At 39.5% G+C, this 22,680-nt stretch overlaps 1 protein-coding gene across 1 annotated transcript in view; it reads left to right on the top strand.

Moving 5' to 3' along the window:
* The window catches only part of FBXO16 (F-box protein 16), a 57,747-nt gene that overhangs the window by 7,552 nt on the left and 27,515 nt on the right, over positions 1-22,680 (top strand). The window contains exons 2-3 of the mRNA XM_006884930.1: positions 11,230-11,265; positions 19,193-19,399. Of these exons, the coding sequence (XP_006884992.1) occupies positions 11,230-11,265; positions 19,193-19,399 (243 nt within the window). The remainder of the gene's footprint in view (positions 1-11,229; positions 11,266-19,192; positions 19,400-22,680) is intronic.

Genomic DNA, 22,680 nt, shown 5'->3' with positions numbered 1-22,680 from the left:
GAAGGAAGGAAGGAAGGAAGGAAGGAAGGAAGGAAGGAAAGAAAGAGAAAGAGAGAAAGAGAGAGAAAGAAATTATGGAAGAGGGGAGAGATATATAGCAAAGAAAGGAGGTACTAGAAGAATCAAAGGAATACAGAAAAAGGTAAATAAACCTAGCAATTCTCTAGACATGAACACCAAATAAGGCTGTCAAAAGTTTGTTTTATTCAGCTCAACAATTATTTATTGAGCACCTGTTTGCCATGCTCTTAAGTTCTCCAACAGTTTATATAACAGCTTATCTGGTCTCCCCCCCCCCAAGTTCAGTGTTTAGTTGTGAAATCTGTTTTCCCATAGAATTATGAAGATTTTACACATGTGTGAAAAAGTGACTTGAATTGTAATACTATTTGATGAATGCATCTATTTTCAGAATTTTTCTTTGAACGGTTAGATGTTTTGATCAATTTAGCAGCTGTGGAGAACGTGCTTTAATAGCTAAAAAACTGACTGATTGCATTTAAAAAAAAGACCAGGTTGATTTAACTAATTGAGATTAGGGGAACTCCTTTGACTATGACCCAAAGACACCCTTCAAACCTGGAATTGAACCCAGCCCTGGGATCACCTTTCAACCAAAGAATACACAGACTAACAGTGAACAGTAACGTACAAGAAGATTATGTGCTCAGAACAATTGACCATTAGAGATCAAAAGGGCAGAATGTACCCCATAACAAAGCCCAGGAGGCAGAAGGAACAAGAGAAAAAAGAGGAGTGGAAATGAATAACACAAAGAAGAAACAGAATAATAATAACAGGAATACAACTAATGTCACAAAACAAAATGTCTAGAAATTGTTGCATGGGAAGTTCACTTGCTCTGTAAATTTTCACCGAAACAAAAATAACAACCAAAAATTGCCTGAGTGCCCATCACTGAGAGAGCAGACTGAAGCCAAGATTAGTGTTGAGGATACCTATTAGGAAAGTCTCTCAGGGCTGATAATACAGTCTCAACAAAGCTGCCTCCATAAATGCTCGGAAGCTGGCAAGATAATGTATTACACTGCAGCAAGGGAGCCTGGCCTTCGTGCTTCCATGCTGTTCCTGTGGATGCAAGCTGCCCCCTGAAAGGCCTGACCTTGGGCACAGCACTCCCTCAAGCTTAGGAAGGTCAGCCAGAAACACTCCTGACAGATGGTAGACTGTTTCCTTCTCTTCAAGAGGAAAATCTAGGCGGTGCAGGACAATGATCATTGTAATTAGTTTTTTTTTTTTTCTTCTTTCTTTTTTTAAAATTCTTATCTTGGTTCTTCTGTAGATTCTATCAAATTCAATTATGACTTTTGGAGGCAATATTTATTGCTTAAGACTCCCAACTTATATAAAGAGTTGCTTTCTGACTTAGTTAAATTTTATTTTATAATAAAATTATTTTAAAAAATCATAATGTATGTGTGTATATGTGTGTATAAATATATATTTGTAAGTACATAAATAAATATAAAACATATAGATTCTCTCGATACATATGCCAAACTGTTAATAGTAGTTGCTTGCAAAGACCTAGAAGAGTGTTAGTGCGTCTGTAAGAAGGAAGAGCTTGTGTTCTTTCCTTTGTGTTGTTGTTGTGTGCCATTGAGTGAGAGCCAACTCATAGCTGACACTCCAAGTGGGTTTTCAGAGACTGTAAGTTTCTCAGAGGAGATTGCCCGTCTTTCTCCCTTGGAGCAGCTAGTGGATTTGAACCATTTGTCATTGGATTGGTAGCACAAGTCCTTCCACTTCCTTTATATAGTGCAATTAATATTTCAAATTTTAAAAGAAAATTAAAATAAGTAACGATAGATAACTCTAGGAGTTGCAAGACTTTCCTTTAGACTGTTGTTGTTATGTGCCATCAAATCGCTTGCGACTCATAGCGACCCTATGTACAATAGCCCTAAACCCTGCTCTATCCTGTGCCAATCACACTACCTCTGACACACCCATTCTGATTACCCCAGTCACTGAGTCAATCCACCTTATAGAGGGTCTTCCCCTCCTGCGTCGTCCCTCCACCCTACCAAGCATGATGTCCCTCTCCAAGGACCTGTCCCTCCTTACAACATGTCCAAAGTATGTCAGACGAAGCCCCAGAATCCTTGCCTCCAAGGAGCAGCCTGGTTTAATCCTCTCCAGGATGAATCTGTTTGTTTTCTTGGCAGTCCATGGTACATTAAATACTCTTCTCCAGCACCACAGCTCAAAGGCATCAATTCTCCTTCTATCCTCCCTAGTCATTGTCCAACTGTCTGATGCACAACAAGTGATTGCAAAGACCGTGCGTGGCCTGTATCAGACGCACCTTAGTCTCCAGAGTGACACCATTGCTCTTCAGTACCCTGGAGAGGTCCCTAGCAGCAGACTTTCCTATCGCTATATGTTTTTTTTATTTCCTGGCTACTGGTGCCAAGAGTGTTGGCTGTGGAGCCAAGCAGACTAAAGTTGTTAGCAATCTCAATCTCTTCACCATCCATCCTGATGTTGCCAATTGGTCCAGTGGTGATAATCTTTGTCTTCTTGACATTGAGCCTCAATCCATCCTGAAGGCTGCAGTCCTTGACCCTCTGCAGCAAGCGCTTCAGGTCCTCCTCAGTTTCAGCAAGCAGGGTTGTGTCATCTGCGTAACACAGATTGTTAATAGATCTTCCACCAATCCTGACGCCGTACTTCTCCTCACAGAGCCCAACCTCTCGGATAATCTGTTCTGCATACAGGTTGAAAAGGTATGGGGATGGGACACATCCCTGGTGTACGCCCTTCCCAATTTTGAACCATGCAGTGTTTACTTGCTCTGTTCTGATGACTGCCCCTTGGTCCAAGTATAGGTTTCGCATTAGAATGATCAAGTGTTTTGACTAGCTCAGCCAATAATTTGCCACATGACTTAACTAAGTCATTTAACTTCCCTGGGTTTACTTTGCTCCTTTGTAAAATAAGTGGATTAGATCAGATGACCACATGAAAGTCTCTTCCATATCTAACATTCTGAATGTGTGAAAGGAAAAAAAAGGTACATCTGAGCAGAGGATATCGGCACAGTAATTTCAAGGCATTTTCTTGCTGTTGTTAGATGCCCTGACTCAGCCCTGATTTATTAATGACACTGGGTACAAGGGAACAAACCCTGCCTACTCCTACCCTACATCACAATCTCTGCTGTGCAGATAGACACTGTGTCAAGAGTTTTCTGAACTTCTGGTGTATTTGTCACCAATAATCAGATTTTTGTTGTTGTTTGTTTAAAACTCTTTCTTCTTTCCTGTAGCAAAATGTGAAATATGTAACTATCTGACAGACTAAGAGTTAGGGGATTTTAACTTCAGGCAGGGTTTAAGCAAAATGACTGAATGCAAATACAGATGACTAAAAACAATAGCATCATCAGCAAAGGCAGAGATCACACATTACAAAATAATTTAGGCATTGTGAATTTTGAGAGGAGGAGGATTTCAAACGTATATTTCTTTGACATCTAGCATTTTAATTAAAAAATATCCTTTCTTTCAAAGTAGGACTCATACATGGGGTAACCACCCATTGCCTTTGTGTTGATTCCAATTCACAGTAATCCTATATACCACTGGGTGAAACCTGGAGGAACATATTGGACAGAATAAAGTTGCCCATCAAGCTTCCAAGGCTATAAATCTTCACTGACTCCAACCACCTTATCTTTGGCCTTTAGAGTCTCTGGCAGTTTGAACCATCAACTTTTGGTTTAACCATTACACTACCAGGGCTTCTTACATGTAGGACCAAACCCAACCCTTTACTGTGGAGCAGATCTCAACTCCATTGTGTTGGTGAGGGGGGACAATTCTAAGGAAGGAGATTTGCCATCTTTTTCCTGCGAGCAGCCAATGGGTTCAAACTTCTGACTTTTACATTGGCAGTGCAATTCACAATACACTATACATGTAGTGAAGTACATGTTAAAAAGACAGGCAGAGATTAGGCATCTAGTCACCATGGATAAATTGCATCACTTGACACCCACTGCTGCCAAGTCAGTTTCAACTCATAGTTACTCTCTGCCCATTTCTAATATTATAAATCTTTGTAGGAGGAGACTGCCTATCTTTCTCACAGGGAGTGCTTGGTGGATTCAAAAGGCTGACCTTTTAGTTAGTTAGCAGTGTGACATGCCTCACACTGTGCCACCAGGACTCCTTAAATTATAAATTGTTTTTATTGTAGTTCTGTGCCACTGAGCCAGAGCTGACTCATTGCTAACACTTCCGTGGTTTTCAGAGACTATAAATCACGTAGGAGATTGCCCATTTTTCTCCTTCAGAGCAGCCATTAGATTCAAACTGTGTGCCTTTGGGTTGGCAGTGCAACTCCTTACCAGAGCTCTCTAAATTACAATTTATTGTTATTTGTTGTTATGGGCCATCGACTCTCGCTTGCGAATCATAGCAACCCTATGCAAAATAGCTGGGAAGCCTGTTCTAGCTTAAGCCAATTTCACTACTTCAAGCACATCTACCCCCATTACCCCTGTTACTGTGTTAATCTCTCTCATCCAAGGTTTTCCTTTCCTGCACCATCCCTCCACCTTCCCAGGCATGATGTCCTTCCCAAGGACTGGTCTCTCCTGGCAACATGTATGTGAAATGGAGCCTCAAAATCCTTGCCCCATAAGCTTAATATACCTCAAAGAAATGTATATCTAGCTAGTAATAGGCTGCTCATTTTATAGTTAAGGTTATTATGTGCGTTTTCTAAGTAAAGGATGAATTGCGTGAGCTCTGTCATTCTGTTGTAAATCTTGTATAACCTTAATTGTCCATTGTTTGTTCTGTCAATGTTCTAGAACTTTTCACTGGCTGAAGATGACTAACTAGACTTCCCAGCTTTCTCTTTGTAAACAAGTGATGTCTGCTTGAAATTCTAACAAACTAGTATGTTCAACAATATAGAGATTCCTTATTTGATTTAATAAAATGCTTGCACACTAAAAAAACCCCCAAACACTTTGCCTCCAAGGAGCAACTTATTTTCACCCTCTCTAGGACATATATGTTCATTCTCTTGACAATTTAGTATGTTCAATACTCTTCTCTAGCACCACAACTCAAAGGCATTGATTCTTCTGTCATCTTTAGTCATTGTCCAGCTTTCTGATGAATAGCAAAAAATTACAAAGACCAAGTCATAATTTAGGAGCACCTATGTTTTGTCTTGAGCCCTGGTGTTGTAGTTGGTGAAGTGTTGTTCTTCCAATAAAAGGTTGACATTTCAAATCCACCAGTGATTCTGTGACAGAAAATGGGCAACTTCTTCCCTCAAATGTTTGGTATTGTTGTTGTGTACCATTGAGTCAGAACCTGCCCATAACTCCAGTGTTTTTCAAAAGACAATAAATTGCACGGGTTTATAGCTGAAGAAACCTGATTGGAGAGTTGCCATGAGTTAGAAGCCACTCAAAGGCAATGGGTTTGGTTTTAAATGTTGTCTTAGTCACAGGGTGGAATATATGATGGCAGTGTCAACAGACTTAAAATACAACCAGAGAATTTTTTACTTAACAGCAGGCTCTGGGTAAACTGTGATATAAACAGACTGCAGCAGTCTGCAAGAGATGATCTATTTTAATATTTCTATTTTCAATAGATGCTTTGTTTTCTAGCATAAAGAAAAAGAACTCAGTTGCAAATTAGAAGGATAAAAATTTTCCAAATCAGAAAATACAAGCCTTTAAGCCTTACTGTTGTTGTTGGATGCCATTGAGTATGATTCAAAGGACCCTATGAACTACAGATCTGAACCCTGTCCTATACTGTGCCTTCCTCACAATCTGACACACTTGAGTTCATTGCTGCAGTCATTGTGTCAATCAGTGTCATTGATAGATTTCCCCTCTTTCGTTGACTCCCCATGTTTCCAAGCACTATGTCCCTCTCTTAAGAAATAGCCTCTCCAAGTAACATGCCAAAAGAAGGTGAAACAATTCTTTGCCATACTTACTACACTTTCCCCAAGCATATCTGTTTGTACTTTTGACAGTCTGTGGAATATTCAGTACTCTTCTCCATCACCACAATTATTTCCCACCCACCCCCCATCACCACAGTTCTTCTCCTGTCATCCTTATTTATTGTCCAGCTCTCAGATTCATAGTAAGTGATTGAGAAGACCATAGCCTGAGTCAGGCACACCTTGGTCTTCACACTAACATCATTACTCCTCAGTTCTTTGGAGAGGTCCCTGACAGCCGATTTGATGCCTCCTGATCTCCCCCTGACTGCTGGTACCAATGGTGTTGATTTTTAATCCAAGTAAGATGAAATTGTTGACAATTTCAGTTCCTCCCCCCCCATCTATCATGATGCTGCTTATTGGTCCAGTGGTAAAGACTTTTTTTCTTCTTGATGTTGAAATGTTAAAGGTTTTAGTCTTTGATCTTCTGTAGCAAGCGCTTCCAGTCCTTCTCACTTTCAGCAAGCAAGGCTGTGTCATCTACATAACAGAGATTATTGATGAATCTTCCTCTGATTTTATGCCACATTTTTCTTCCTAGAGTCCAGCTTCTCAAATGATTTATTCAGCATACAAATTGGATATGGAGAAAGGATATAACCCTGACATACACCTTTCCTTATTTTAAGCTTTTGTAGTGTTCCCATGCTCTGTTCAGACAACAGCTTCTTGTTCTGGATAAAGGTTTCATATGAGCATAAATAAGTGTTCTGAGACCCAACCACATTTTTCTCAATGTTAGCCATAGCTTGTTATGATCTACGTAGTCAAATAATGACCTCACAATTCAATAATTTGATGAAATTGTCTTTTTTAGTCTAAGATAGAAACAAAACTGAGCTCTCCTAACTTCTGGTCTATTCCTCTCCTACTCTACCACTCCAATCAGTTTCTACTTGGTTCTTATATGTGTTCGGGAAAGAACTGAATATGCTTTGATCCATTTAGGCTTGGTCTTTGATTGGCCCTCTTAAGATTATTATTTTAGGCTGAATGACACTCCTCATCCTCCCAACCTCACTTTTTTTCAACTACCTCCTTGTGGACCATCCTTTTCCCTTCAGGTTCAGGACTCTTTGTTTCCTGTATTCCACCTGCCATTGGATACCATCATGATGCCTCTCAAATTCCCTTGGAAAGCTGGATGTGGTCCTTGAACCTTGCTGTCTTTAATTTCTGTGACTGGAGTAATGGGGTAGGGGGTTAGTTGTGTCAGAGATAATAAGATTGGCACAGGATAGAGCAGAGTATAGGGCTATTGTACATAGAGTCATTATGAGGGCAGGTGACTCGAGGGCACATAACAACAATAAACAACATCAAGTAAAAACTGCAACTATTGATAGTAAGTCTGGAGATCAAGCTGTGGTGTGTCAAAAACTAAATGCTGGATTGAGCTGAACAGACTGCCTGGGACCAGAGTTGTTTGGTTTGTGTGTTTTTTAATCTGTAAATATTTTCTCATTGGATCTCTGCTTACCTTCTATAACACAAGGGGACTGAACAAAAAGATCTTTATTTTTTTTTCCATTATAAGAGCCTTTGCCTTCTGATGCATTTTTTTTCTGGCATCAGTAGATGTATGTTGAAGCCCTGCCAGGAAGCTCTGGTAGACTAGAGGTAAGAATTATACCGCCAACCCAAAGGCAGGTGATTTGAATCCACCAGCTGCTCTATGGGAGAAGATAGGCAATCTTTTTTTCACGCAATTTACAGCCTCTGAAAACCCACTGGAGGGTCAGCTGTGAGTCAGTTCTGACTTGATGGCAATGACTGCTCACAACAACAACAACAACAACAACTATGGAACCTGTACTTGCTGATTTTATGGAGCACATAAGAGAAAACGATTGTAATCAACATGACAAGGTAAAATTAACAGAAGCAATCAAACAACATTTTTAAAAACACTATAAAATTTTCTGCTGGAACATGTACTATAAATGAAATAGGAGTTTGGAAGGTGATTGGGTATCAGACAAGCACTGGTCCTGATGATTTGACAATGGATGATAGATAGGATTTGGATAAATAGAGAAAATGATCTCCGGAAATTTTTGAACCCAGATTTTTGAAATCAGCATTCTGTAGGTTTATTCTATTTTCATTTATAACCCCTGAGTTTTTTTCATTTATAAATCCTGATTTTATCTATTGCTATTTATTTGAAGGGCCTGTGGCAGTTAATGAGCAAGATGATTAGCTTTTTCATCCTTCTTGATAAGGCACACTGATGGCATGTCTCACTGTTAACGGAAAGGTCCACCAGCTGCTGTATAACAGAAGCCTGATGGAGGGTCTTTATGAGTAGGAGTTAACTTTACAGCTATGTCTCAAATATTTTTAAAGGTGTATAACTGTGATATTTGAGAAAGGGAAAAAGGTATAAAACCAGCTTCCTGTCCTCCTGCACAAAAAGGGAGAAAAAATAAGCCCAAGCTACTCCTCCAAGTAGGGACTTTCTTATGTTGCTTGAGAATTTAGGTAGTGCCAAGAGGAATGGAAAAACACAAGTTCTAATTTTGAAAACTGACAGAGTGCAGGGAGACATTCACATATGTTCATTACTCTCACTTGCTTCTTCTGTTACCCCTCCTCTGCCAGACATAATCATATTAATCTTTCTTCTCATTTTTCACTCGCTCAAAAAGACGGATGCTTTGATGCTCAGGAAAACACCTACACACCAATGTATAAATACACTTACATCTTACTGATCTGTCCTTCATAAGGCTATTCATTCTCACAGCAACATTCAACTAGACAAACATGAGTGTCTTATTTTGTTACATTTTAAATTTTTATTTGTGTGGAAGTTTACAAAGCATATTGAGTTCTCCACCCTCCACAATCATTCTTGTGCTCTTAGTTCAATAATGTTAACAGCACACACTATGTCTGAGTATCCATTTATTATGAATTGTTCTTCCCTTCACCCCTACCAATAAAGTGTTCATTTTACATTAATTTTCTTCTTGCTCTCTGCCTCCCTTGGCAGCTTACTGGAGTGATTCTCTTCATATGTAAACTTTTTCTAGTTGTTTTTTTTTTTGTAACTTTAACAGTGATATGATACAGTATTTGTCCTTTATAATTAACTTATTTCACTCAACATAATGGCATAATATTCTCTAGACTCATCCATATAGTGTAATATTTCATGAGTGAGTTCTTAATTGTTCAATTCTGCATAGTACCCCCTTGTGTAAATGTACCACAGTTTCTTTATTCATTTGTTCATTGATGGGCACTTGGGTTGTTCCATCTCTTTGTACTGAGAATATTGCACAGTAAACATGAATGTGCATATGTTTGTTCATGTTGTAATTGTTGTTTCTTTAGAGTATATTTCTAGTAGTGGGATAGCTAGCAACACGAGTATCTTTGATATACTATATACTCTACATTGGAGATGAATAAGGTAAGACTTTGCCCCAAGTTGTTGTTGTTATGTGCCATCAAGTTGCCTGCTACTCATAGCAATCCTATGTACAACAGCCCTAAACTCTGCTATATATATCCTATTCCAATCTTATTATCTCTGACACATCTACCCCCATTACCCTAGTCACTGAATCAATCCATTTCATTGAGGGTCTTCCTCTTCTGTATTGTCCCTCTACCCTCCCAAGCATGATGTCCCTCTCCAAGGACTTGTCCCAAGTAGTATATAATAGTACATTTATACAGATAAATACTTAGCTATAAATAAGAAAGTCCACATATACAAAAACCTCAATGCCATTGAGTCAATTCTAACTCATATAGGCAGAGTAGTGTTTCCAAGTCTATATTTTTTTTAATGAGGAAAGAAGTTCAAGCTGCTGTTGATCTTTTTTTTTAAATTAATTTTAATGAAAGTTTACAAAGACTTAGGGTTTTCAGTCATTCATTGTTATACTTTTCTCCCTACTGACTCCCCCACTCCCCCAATTCAGTCTTCTCCTTGAAAAGAAAAAGAAAAGCCCTTTCATTATTATGCAGTCCCTACCCACCAAGTCCACTCCACTATGCAACCTTCACTCTGGACAACTGTAATGACAAGAATACCCATTCATATATCCCTTTTAAACAATTCTCTCCCTCATATGTTTCAATGCAGTATACATCATTCCTCCCCTCCTTTTCTGTCTTCCCTCAACCCTGATGTCAGTCTTGTCTTACAACAGTGATCCTATGTAATATTTGTCCTTTTGTGACTGAGATATTTCACTCAGCATAATGTCCTCCAAGGTCATCCATTTTGCATAGTATTTCATGAGTTTCTTGTTTTTCAGTGCTGTGTAGTATTCCATTGTGTGACTATACCAGAGCTTCTCCATCTATTCATTTGTTGATGGAAGGCTATAATTTTTAAGGGGGCAGGTTATCACATCTTTCTCCCAAGGCTGGTGAGTTCTAACTATTAACCTAAAGGTTAGAAATTGCATGCTTTAACTATTGTGCCACCCGGCTTCCTGAGTAAGGTACACATATATACTTTTCTAATTCTGAGAAATAAAAATTGTCCATCCACTGAGAGGCATACACATGAAGATACATAAACACCTGCTCACCATAAATTCTCTACTGGAACAAGTGAAGGGGAGGACAGTGTGGGATGAGTGAACAATCAGACATTCTGTGCATTGTAGTTAATAATATTGAATAAGATATGCATAATTGATTGACTGGGGGCAGGAAAGTTTTGCTTACACACAAGTAGAAATAATCATGGAGGGTTGCCATGACTGTGAAGGGAAGGGGAGAGGAGATTGGTGAGTGGATGGTGACATAAGGAAATGGCGAGGTACAGTGAGTATTTGAGGAGATAATGTCATAAATGGCATTTATCAGGTTTAACTAATCCTGTAAAACAAAATATATATGAATTATTGAATGAAAATAAATTTCTAACAAAACCAAATCCCAGCTGCACATTCCTAAAGCACTGGTAAAGTGAGGGAGATCTCCTTTTTCCCTTTGTATTTTTTCATCTTTAAGATTCTAAAAATGTTCTCTCTTTATAACTAGAGATACCTGGGAAGGAAGGGGTAAACCTTTTGAATGAGAAAAAGAAGAACTTTCTTAAGAATGGTCTCTGACTTTGTTTACTCAGTTGACACCATGAAAACACATATTCATTGATATTTTAATGATATATTTCTTAAAATGGTTATTTTGAATCATGATATATCAAATCATCTTATTCATTTGTTTTCATTTTTTAATTTATTGTAGGTATTTGAAGAAAGAAGAGCTCTGCTTGGAAAATGGGTAACAATTTCCTATTATATAATTATGTTATTTTCAAGTAAAAAACACTCAGCTTGGACTCAAGGTAGTTCAAATAAGCATTGTTTCATTTCCTAAGAAATGTGATGCCTTCTATGTGTATCAGTTGGGATTTGGCCAAGAAAATAGAAACCACGCAAGTTATTTTAATAGACATGAGTTAGTAAAAGGACTTCCCTAAGCACGTAGTATTGCATGCTGTCAATTCGGAACTAACCCATAGCCGACCCTCCAGCAGATTTTCAGTGGCAATAAGTCACACAAGAGGAGATTGTCTATCCCGCTCCCATGGAGCAGCTGGTAGATTTGAACTGGGTTCCTTTAGAATTGCAGTGCAACTTCTTACTACTAGGATCACCAAACTCCTTATAATAAGCAAGTATTAGAGAATGGAAAAGATGAAAAAGGACATGTCTATCAAAACACTGACATAGAACTGCAGGAAGCAGCTACTCTCAGCTTTACTGATACCTCTGCAACTCAGAAGGACTTCTTCCTGCTGGAGACTGAATCCATGAGAAAGGACATGTCTTCATGGCCTGTTGATTCAGATCTATCTAAAAGGCGTGGTGACTCTGGAAGTATGGGAAAACTAGAAACGGGCATTAACTGCTTCTACATGCATGAAGAGCAAGGGTGGCACTCACAGCAAACTTCAAACAAACAGAAAGGAATAAATGAGTCCCTTATTCTCTGTCCCTTGACTTTGCTCTAGTGTCTCCTCCACTGGCAGCATTCAACAAGGGTCCAGCTGTCAAAGAAAAAGTACTATATGCAGAGCATAACCTTGAGAACAATGGGAATCCCCAAACACTTGATCATGCTCATGCAAAATCTATACCCAGACAAAGAAGCTGTTGTCTAATCAGAACAAGAAAATGCTGCTTGGTTCAAAATCAAGAAAGGAATGCATCAGGATGTGTCCTGTTTCCACATGTTTTCATTCTACGTATTGAACAAATCATATGAGAGACTGGATTTTATAAAGAAGATTATGACATCAGGATTGGAGGAAGACTTATCAACAACCTGCATTATCCAGTTGACACAACCTTGCTTGCCAAAACTGAGGAGGACTTGAGGCACTTACAGCTGAAGATGAAATAATATAGCCTTCAATTTGGATTGCATCTCAACATCCAAAGAGCAAAAATCATCACCACCAAGCCAACAGGCAGCATCATACTAGATGGAGAAAAGATTGAAGTTGTCAACTGTTTCATCTTTCTTGGATTCACAATCAACACCCTTGGCACTAGCAGTCAGGAAATCAAAAGACAAGTTTCCAAAGTGCTAAATAGCAACAATGTTAGACTATAGACAATCCAGGTGATGGTCTTCTCAGTTGCATGCTATACATCTGAGAGCAGCACAATGACTTAAGGATGAAAGAAGAATCAATGCCTTTGAGTTGTGGTAGTCAAGAACAGTGAACATACCATGGATTACCAGGAGAATAAACAAGTCTGTCCTGGAGGGGGTGAAACCAGGTTGTTCCTTGAAGACAAGGAGTTTGAAGCTTCGTCTCACATACTTTTCGCTAATCCTTGGAGAGGGACGTCATGTTTTGAAGGGTTGAAGGTCAGTGCAGGAGTGGAAAACCCTGGATAAGATGGACTGACACAGTGACTATGCAATGGGATCAGGTGTATTGGAAGTGGTGAGTTTGGGTAAGGAAGGGGCAAGGCTCAGAGGAGTTGTTCATGAGGTCATTATGAGTTATAATCATCTTGATGGCACATAACATAACACATATTTAAACTCCCACACAAGAACTGTGACAACTTTATACCTTGATGTAACCAGAAAGAACTATCCTTCATACACACACTTTTTCACATGATTTCCAAAATACAGGGACGTATTTCTCAATAGTGGCTTTTCATTTCTGGGCACTATTAATTCCTCACCAAATTCATCTGCAGCCTTTACCTGAATATTCTCTACTGCTCAAGAGACTTGAAAACACATGCTTATGTGAAAAATTGTACAAAATATTTATATAAACATTATTAATGGTAGTTAAAAGTGTAAACAGCCCACAGTCCATCAGCTCATGATTTATCCTTGTCATAGTCAGATGTGTGAACGGATATATTTAATGTAACTCACTTGATGCTACTAATTTAGATAACATTTGTGGAGAGCCCCAAATTGATGTGACTAAGCATTTGAGTATGTTGATCATAACAAATTATGGTTAACATTGAGAAGAATGGGAATTCCTGAACACTTGATTGTGCTTGTGCGAAACCTATACCTAGACCAAGATTGTGTTGTACAAACAGAGCAAAGGAGCACAGCATAGTTTAAAATTAGGAAAGGTGTGTGTCAGGGTTGTATCCTTTCTCCATACTTATTTAATCTGGATGCTGAGCAAATTATTCAAGAAACTGGACTCTGATGAAGTATGTGCCATCAGTATTGGAGGGACACTCATCAGTAACCTTCGTTACGAAGATGACACAACTTTGCTTGCTGAAATGAGGAGAACTTGAAGCACTTGCTGCAGAAGGTTAAATGTTGCAGCTTTCACTATGGATTGCATTTCAACATCAAGAAAACAATAATTCTTACCACTGGATCAATAGGCAACGTCATAATGGATGGGGGAAGGATTAATACTGTCAAGGATTTCATCTTACTTGGATCCACTTTCAGTCTACTTTTGAATACCAGCATTCAGGAGATCAGGAGATTAATGACTCTGAAAAAAGTCTGCAGTCAGAGACCTCTCCAAATTAGTGAAGAGTAATGATGTCAGCTTGAAGACAAAGGTACACCTGCCTGATTCATGCCATGATCATTTTATTCACTTGCTATGCATCTAAATTATGTATTTGATACAGGTCATGGTCTTCGCAATCACTTTTTATGCATCAGAGAGTTGGACAATGACTAAGGAGGATAGAAGGAGAATTGATGCCTTTGAGCTGTGGTGCTGGAGAAGAGTATTGAAAATACCATGGACTGGTAGGAAAACAAACAGATTTGTCCTGGAAAGGGTTAAACTGGGTGGCTCCTTGGAGGCAAGGATTCTGAGGCTCCGTCTAACATACTTTGGACATATTGTAAGAGATAAGTCCTTGGAGAAGGACATCATGCTTGGGAGGGTGGAGGGACAGCACAGGAGGGGAAGGCCCTCTATGAGGTGGATTGATTCGGTGACTGGGATAATTGGGATGGGAGTGTCAGAGACAGTGCGATTGGCACAGGATAGAGCAGAGTTTAGGGCTGTTGTACATAGGGTCGCTATGAGTTGCAAGCGACTCGACGGTACATAACAACAACATGCATCTAAAAGCTGGATTTGACTAAGGCTTACAGAAGAATTGATGTCTTTGGAGAAGGGTGCTGAAGATCCTGTGGACCACCAAAAAAACAAAAATGCTTCTTGGAGAAGGTGCAGCCAGAGTGCTCCTCAGAGGCAAAGATAACAAAGCTTTGTCTTACATACTTTGAACATGTTATTAGGAGAGGTCATTCCTTGGAGTGGGACATCATACTTGGATAGGTGAAGGGATGATGAAAAAAGAGAAAGAGTCTCAACCCAGTGAATTGACACAGTGACTGCAGCAATCGATTTGAGTGTGTCAGAGATTGTGAAGAAGGCATGGGACAAGACAGTATTAAGATTGGTTGTTCATAGGGTCACTATGAGTCATACTTGACTCATTGGTGCCTAACAATATTCATCTGGTGCTTTTTAATATAGTTGACCAACTTCTGTCTGTTTTGATTAGCAGGTGGCATTGTCAGGAGGTGACTTTTTGTCCATGTCTTCCCCAGTGTCAAGGACATTCCTAGCTCAGGGGCCTAGGTCCAAAAGAACACACTCCAAGCGTAGTGATTATTTCTTGTTGGTACTGAGGTGCCTTCTCTGGGCACACTTTCTTCCCCTTTTATCTATGCTGAGATGAAAGTATTACAGGCTGCATTCTAGGGAAACTGCCTTTCTATCTCTCTGATCCTCTTCCCCCTAATCTTCTTGCAGCTAATTGGCTTATCAGATCTTGAAGGATGACTAAATAGCATCCACTTTCTATATCATTCCATTGTGGGGACAAAATCCTATCAGTGACAAGTGCTTTCTATTATGCTTTTTTTTTAAATAATGGAATGCTTCACAAATTTGCATGTCATCCTTGTGCAGGGCCCATGCTAATCTTCTCTGTATCATTCCAATTTTTTAGTATATGTGCTGCCGAAGTGAGTACAATTATTATGCTTTTTATTATACATTCCTTGATGCTTCATATATCAAACTCACTGCCATCAAGGGGATTCTGACTCATAGTTAGCCTGTAGGAAGAATGGAGCTGCCTCTAAAGTTTCCCAGGCTGTCAATCTTTACAGAAGCAGACGGCCCTGTCTTTCTCCTACAGAATGAAAGGGTGGTTGGATTCAAATCACTTTTCGGTTAGCAGCCAGATTCTTTTACCCTTACACCCCAACACTCCTTGGTGCTTAATATAAACATTTAGTAAATATTTTTAAATTCATAAACAGGGATGCCCATTTGTTTTTCTTTTGTCCAACAACTAATTTATTCCTTAAATTCACTGCTCCTGTTAGGTGCCATTGAGTTGATTATGACTCACAGAGACCCTGTGAACAACAGATCTGAACCCTGTCCTATCCTGTGCCATCCTCATCATTTCTGATATACTTCTTTATATTGATCCATTTCTTAGTCACTGCGTTAATTCATCTGGCTGGGGGGTCATCTTCTCTTTCACTGACCTTTCCAAACATGATGTCTATTTTCAAGGATTCACTTGAAAAATTCACTGGATCATATCGTTGTTGCTAGGTGCTGTGAGGTCAACTCTGGTTCACAGAAATCTTAGGTACAACAGATCAAAACGCTCCCCAGCCCTGCACCAGCCTCACAATCTCCACGGCACTGAAGCCCGTTGATGTGGGTCATCTGTGAATTGTTTCTGAATTGACAGCAAGGAGGTGCATTTGTTCCTTTTTTCTTCTCTACTTTTTCCACTTTTCTAACTTCTTCAAAGCTTCTATAAAAAGAAATTGCTTTCTCTTTCAAATGGAAGCTTTTTTGTATCCTCCTGAATGCCAAGGTTTCTTGCTACAGCAATCTGTCTTACTCCTAAATAAAATCTCTGTTAAAATTTTTTAGAGCTTAGCTCCAAAATCTGTTATTTAACAATGTAGATGTATAGAACATGTGATCAGTGGATAAATCTAGGGAGTGTGGGGTACATTGGATGAGAAAAGAGTAGCTAACTGGAATTTTCATGTTTAATTCCTTACATACTTATTTAAAACTTTGTATAGCTGCAGTGTATTTATGCTTCAATTTTGAAATAATTTTTTATAATAGGACTCAGAACCTCAGACAGATTAGAATAAATACACCGATAAACAGACCAAAAAAATAACAAACTTCCCTCTTCATCCTGCTCCCAACCCCTCATGACCCTTTCCTGTCGATGTGATGACCTGATGGCCCGAGAAGCCATCCTCACTTCCTGACACTGCAGTACGAATCCCTGGAACAAACACTACACTAAAAGTGGGATTTTTTACAATTATTTTGAATCAAGAAAGGCCTATAACAGCACGCTTCAGGACCCAATTATGACAGGAAATACTATACCAGAATGAGAAGACAGTAGAAACATTGAATTCATTGCTTGTTATGTTTATTTTCACATGAGAAGTGATGCATGAGATGTGGGAAATTACTGAATTCTTGTACAATTAACTACTCCATGGATCATCTACCTTTAGGATTATGGTTCAAACTCTTGACTACTAAACTCAAGGTTGGCACTTTTGAGTCTCTCCTTGGAAGAGGAGGAATCAGCCAGCTTCTATAAAGATTTACAGCCTTGGAAATTCTAGAGCAGTTCTGCTCTGTTCTACAGGGTCACTCACTCGTTGCCATCTAGTCTGAACTGACTCATAGCTGACCCTCCAGTGGGTTTTCACAGGCTGAAAATAACACAGCGAGTGGACTCAAGCTGCCTATAAATGACCAGCGAGTGGACTCAAGCTGCCTGTCTTTGGATTGACTATCTAACTCCTTACCTACTAAGATACTAGCTACGAATTGCATTCAACTGGAAGACAGTGGGTTTGGAATTTGTGTTTTTACATCACATTATTTTATTCAGAGGTTTTGGGGGGAAGAGCCAAAGAAGCAGGGGAAATGAGGTTCGCTCGAGATCTAGCCAGGACTCCAAAAGGGGTTTGGCTTTTTTGTTTTTGTTACACATTCTTCTGAACCCACTACCCATCTTAAATTTACATTAATTCAAGGAATACAAATTAGTTTTCCATCAGCCTAAGCAAACACAATTAGAAAGGAAAATCCCTTGAGGCAAAGAACACCTATCAAAGCAAAATATAAATTACTTTTGGCCATTGCAATCAGGAAAATAAATAAGAACCCAATGTAATTATCTTTTTAATCTCTAGAGGAAATGCTTTAATGTTTTTCTTTATAAATTTCTTCCATATCTTATAACACTAATATTCTTTTACATTCATTTTAAATCTCTGCTTCTGTGATCTGAACCCATTCTCTTTGGGGAGGCATCAAGAACATAAGCTCAACTAAGTCCTTCTTAAGGTGCTGCTTATTTGTTTCAGTGTACAAACATCATAATCGCATGGATTCTAATTTAATTTTTTGGTGTATCTTCTTTCACATTGATTTAGCACCCCCTACTTATTATTTTTAACATCACTGTGGTATTTTATAATAATAGCCTCTATGTCTACAGTGAGTCATACGCTCCATTAGAAATTTTATACATTTTTAATCTTCACCACAACTAAGATTGTATATATAATTATCCTTAATTTATAAATGAGCAATTTGAGGCTAAGAGAGGTTGTTAGTGGTAGAGCGAGGATTTTGTAATTTAGAAGTAATAAGATATTGGGACAGAGGCTCCCAATTGTCACACTCAAAAACCCATCATCTATCCATTTTATATCACATTGATATTTTACAGCTTGCTTAGCTGAATCCTACTGTTAGACATTTTGTGTTGTTGAAATATATTACGCAGTGAGAATATCACAAAGTCTACCATTTTTCTACAAACATATCAGTCCTTTACATATTGTTGTTGTTGCGTACTGTAGAGTCAGAACCGACACAGAGCTGACCCTCCAGTGGGTTTTCAGAAAAAGTTAATCACCGAAGAGGATATTATCCATCTTTCTCCTGAGGAACAGCTGGTGAATTAGAACTGGGCACCTTTGTGTTAATAGTGTGATTCTGTGTGTGTGTGTGTGTGTGTGTGTGTGAACACCATCAAATCAGATCTGACTGATACAGGAGGAGATTGTTCCACCTTCTCCAGCAGAGCATCTGGTAGATTCAAACCACGTACCTCTGGGATTATAGTGCAGCTTCCTGCCTCTAGGCCACCAGAGCTCGCTGTGTAGTGTGATTCTTTACCACTAAGCCACACCATTCAGTATGCTCTCTTTGTCAGGTATATTTGCATTCTATACATTTTCTCTAATAGCAACTAAGAATTTCTAGTACTGACATTTTAAGCACTGATGAGCTAATATAGAAACTATTTGGGAGGGAGCCCTGCTGAGGCACCTTCTCTGGAAATTGTCTTTTATGTTTGCATTTTCTCAGCCTACAAATAAGAATAGTTCCCAATTCACTGTTTTTATGTTACTGTTGATTCTGAGATTAGACACACACAGCATTTGCACATGCTCACAAACATAACTGTGAGAGAAGACAGTGACATGGTTTTAAAAAACATCTAGTAGTTAGGAAGAGAGATACAAGGAATTCACCAGAAATAAATTACAAACGTCATTTTCTATGTCACTCTTAATCTCTTCCTCATAATGAATTTCCAGTATCATACTAAAGCTGGTCCCTTTTATGTTTGTCTTTTCCTAGTTTGACAAATGGACAGATTCTCAAAGGAGAAGAATCCTGACAAGCCTGTTAGAACGCTGCTCCCTGTCACAGCAGAAGTTCTGCTGTAGACAGCTTCAGGAAAAAATTCCAGCAGAAGCTTTGGATTTTACTACCAAGCTTCCGAGGGTGTTATCTTTATACATCTTTTCTTTCCTGGACCCCCGGAGCCTTTGTCGTTGTGCACAGGTAAGGGCAGAGAAGCACAAATGTTATTCTGGAAGGACAGCTTGAGGAAGGTGTTTGCTCTTCAGTTGACTCCCACACCATGTGGGTGAGAATAGATCTGCACTCAGAGGATTTTCAGTGTCTGACTTTTCAGAAATCTATTGCCTGGCCTTTCTAAGATGCCTCTTGGTAGATTCAAACTGACAGACTTTTGGTTAGCAGACAAACATGTTAACCTTTTTTTCTGCTTAGGAAAGAACAGCATAGGCTACTCTAAAACTTTAATCACCAAAGGGGGGAAAAAAACCACATATATCAAATCCAAGAAATAGATAAAATGGCAAAATAGCATGATAATAGTCTATATGGCTTTTTATCCCTACCTCGCTTGTGTCTAATTCTGTATTTTAGAGCTCAAGGGGAAAAAAACCAAATGTAAGACATTATCAGGCACTAGACACTGTTGCCTTTGAATGAATTCTAGCTTTAAAGAGTCTTGGCTGTGTGCAAGCCCTCGTGGCCTAGAGAATAAAATACTGCACTGTCAATTCAAAGGCAGACAGATTGAATCGACCAGTTGCTATGCAGGGGAAAGATGAGCAGTATCCTTCCGTGCAATTTATAGCCTCTGAAAACTGACTGATGAATTAGCTATGGGCCAGTACACAAAGGTATTGTGCTTTTTTGAGTTTTACTGCTATAGATGGCTAGGCCCTCAATTGTTCCTTGAAAGGATGGTATTTCTAATCTTTCCCATTAAAATGAGCTTTGACCTGTTTAGAAAGGAGAGTGTCTTGCACTTTTGAAAGGTCTTCTGTACCTTCTTAAGTGCTAAAGAGCAAAGGTATCAGATCAAAGACTAAGGTGCACCTGATCCAAGCAATGCTCTTTTCAGTTGTTTCCTAGGCATCTGAAAGTTGGACAGTGAATAAGAATGACAAAAAAAGAATCAGTGCCTTTGAATTGTGTGTTGGAAGAGTACTTAATATCCTCTGGACTGCCAAAAGAACAAACAAGAATGTCTTGGAGAAATGCAAACAAGGTGCTCCGTAAAGGCAAAGATGGTGAAACGTCATCTCATACTTTGAACATGTTGTCAAGAGGGACCAGTCCTTGGAAAGGTGGAGGGATCAGCATAAGAGAGGAAGATCCTCAACAACATGGATTGACATAGTGACTGTAACTATGTGCTTAAGTAGATCAGAAGTTATGGTGAGGATGGCACAGGAGAGGACAAGCTTCAGATCCATTGTTCACAGGGTCACTGTGAATTATAGTCGACTTGATTGCACTTAACAGCAACATCTGCCTTCCAAATTTCCTCATTCTTTTATACCTTTCAGAATCAAACAAAAGAAAATAGACACAAAAATCTTACCAGCTCTGGAAAAAAACTCACTAAGTTCTCAGGCCAAATAAAACAAGAGTGCTGGTGGCCTAGTGGTAAGAACCTGCACTGTAATCATAAAGACGTGTGGTTCAAATCCACCACATGCTTTGTGGGAGAAGGATGGGCCATCTCCTCTCATGTGATTAATTGCCTCTGAAAGCACACTGGAGGGTCAGCTAAGGGTCAGTTCTGACAAAACAGCATGTTGTTGTTGTTGTTTGTTGTTATGTGCCATCGAGTCACCTGTGATTCATAGCAACCCTATGTACAACAGCCCTAAACTCTGCCCTGTTCTGTGCCAATCTCACCATCTCCGACACTCACACCCCAGTCGCTGAATCAATCCATCTCTCAAGGGTCTTCCTCTCCTGCACTGTCCCTCCGCCCTCCTAAGCATGGTGTCCCTCTCCCAGGACTGGTCCTTCCTTGCAACATGTCCAAAATATGTCAGAGGAAGCTTCAGAATCCATGCCTACAAGGAACAGCTCGGCTTCACCCTCTCCAGGACAAAACTGTTTGTTTTCCTAGCAGTCCTAGGAAGAATATATTCAATACTCTTTTCCAACACCACAGCTCAAAGGCATCAATTCTTCTATCATCCGTAGTCATTGTCCAGCTCTCTGATGCATAGCAAGTGATTGCAAAGACCATGGCATGTATCAGGCGCACCTTAGTCTCCAAACTGACATCTTTGCACGTCAGCACTTTAGAGACGTATCTAACCACAGACTTTCCCAACACAATACATCTTTTAATTTCCTGGCTGCTGGTGCCAAGAGTGTTGACTGTGGATCCAAGCAAACCAAAACTGTGGACAATCTCAATCTCTTCCACCATTCACTATGATGCTGCCTATTGGCCCAGTGGTGAGAATCTTTGTTTTCTTGATATTGAGTCTCAATCCATACTGAAGACTGTCGTCCTTGACCTTCCACAGCAAGTGCTTCAGGTCCTTTTCAGTTTCAGCAAGCAGGGTTTTATCATTTGTATAACACAGTTTGTTGATGATTCTTCCTCCAATCCTGATGCCATATTTTCCTCATACAGCCAAGCCTCCTGGATAACCTGTTTTGCATAAAGATTGAAAAGGTATGGAGACAGGATACAGCCCTGGTATACACCCTTCCCAGTTTTGAACCATTCAGTGTTTTCTTGCTCCATTCTGACCACTGCCTCCTGGTCCAAGTATAGGTTTCCCATTAGCAATATCTATCAAGTGATCTGGGATTCCCATTCTTCTCAGAGTTAGTCACAGTTTGCTATGATTCACACAGTCAAATACCTTTGCATAATCAATGAAACAAAATAGCATACAACAACAATAAGGAAAAGAATGAGAACACACACACTCTCCCCTTTTTCTCTCTCTGTTAAAGTTTTAATTAATTTGTCTACTGAAGATTATCCAAAAACTACTGGAACAGCACATCAGCAGAGAACTGCCAGAAGTCCAGGCTGGGCTTAGAAGGGGTCATGGTACTAGGGATATTGTAGCTGATGTTAGATGGATCTTAGCTGAAAGCAGAGAATACCAGAGGAATGTCTATCTGTGTTTCATTGATTATGCAAAGGTGTTTGACTGTGTGGATCATAACAAACTGTGGCTGACTCTGAGAAGAATGGGAATCCCAGAACACTTGATTGTTCTAATGTGAAACCTATACTTGGACCAGGAGGCAGTCGTCAGAACAGAGCAAGGGAACACTGCATGGTTCAAAATTGGGAAGGGCATACGCCAAGGATGCATCCTATCTCCATACCTTTTCAACCTGTATGCAGAACAGATTATCCAGGAGGCTGGGCTCTATGAGGAGAAATGTGGGGTCAAGATTGATGGAAGATCTATCAACAGTTTGCGTTATGCAGATGACACAACTCTGCTTGCTGAAACTGAGGAGGACCTGAAGCACCT

Source organism: Elephantulus edwardii, unplaced genomic scaffold (assembly GCF_000299155.1).
Source record: "Elephantulus edwardii isolate Elephantulus edwardi_28Jun2011 unplaced genomic scaffold, EleEdw1.0 scaffold00038, whole genome shotgun sequence".
NCBI classification, from domain to species: domain Eukaryota; kingdom Metazoa; phylum Chordata; class Mammalia; order Macroscelidea; family Macroscelididae; genus Elephantulus; species Elephantulus edwardii.
This window is presented reverse-complemented; position numbering and strand designations above follow the sequence as displayed.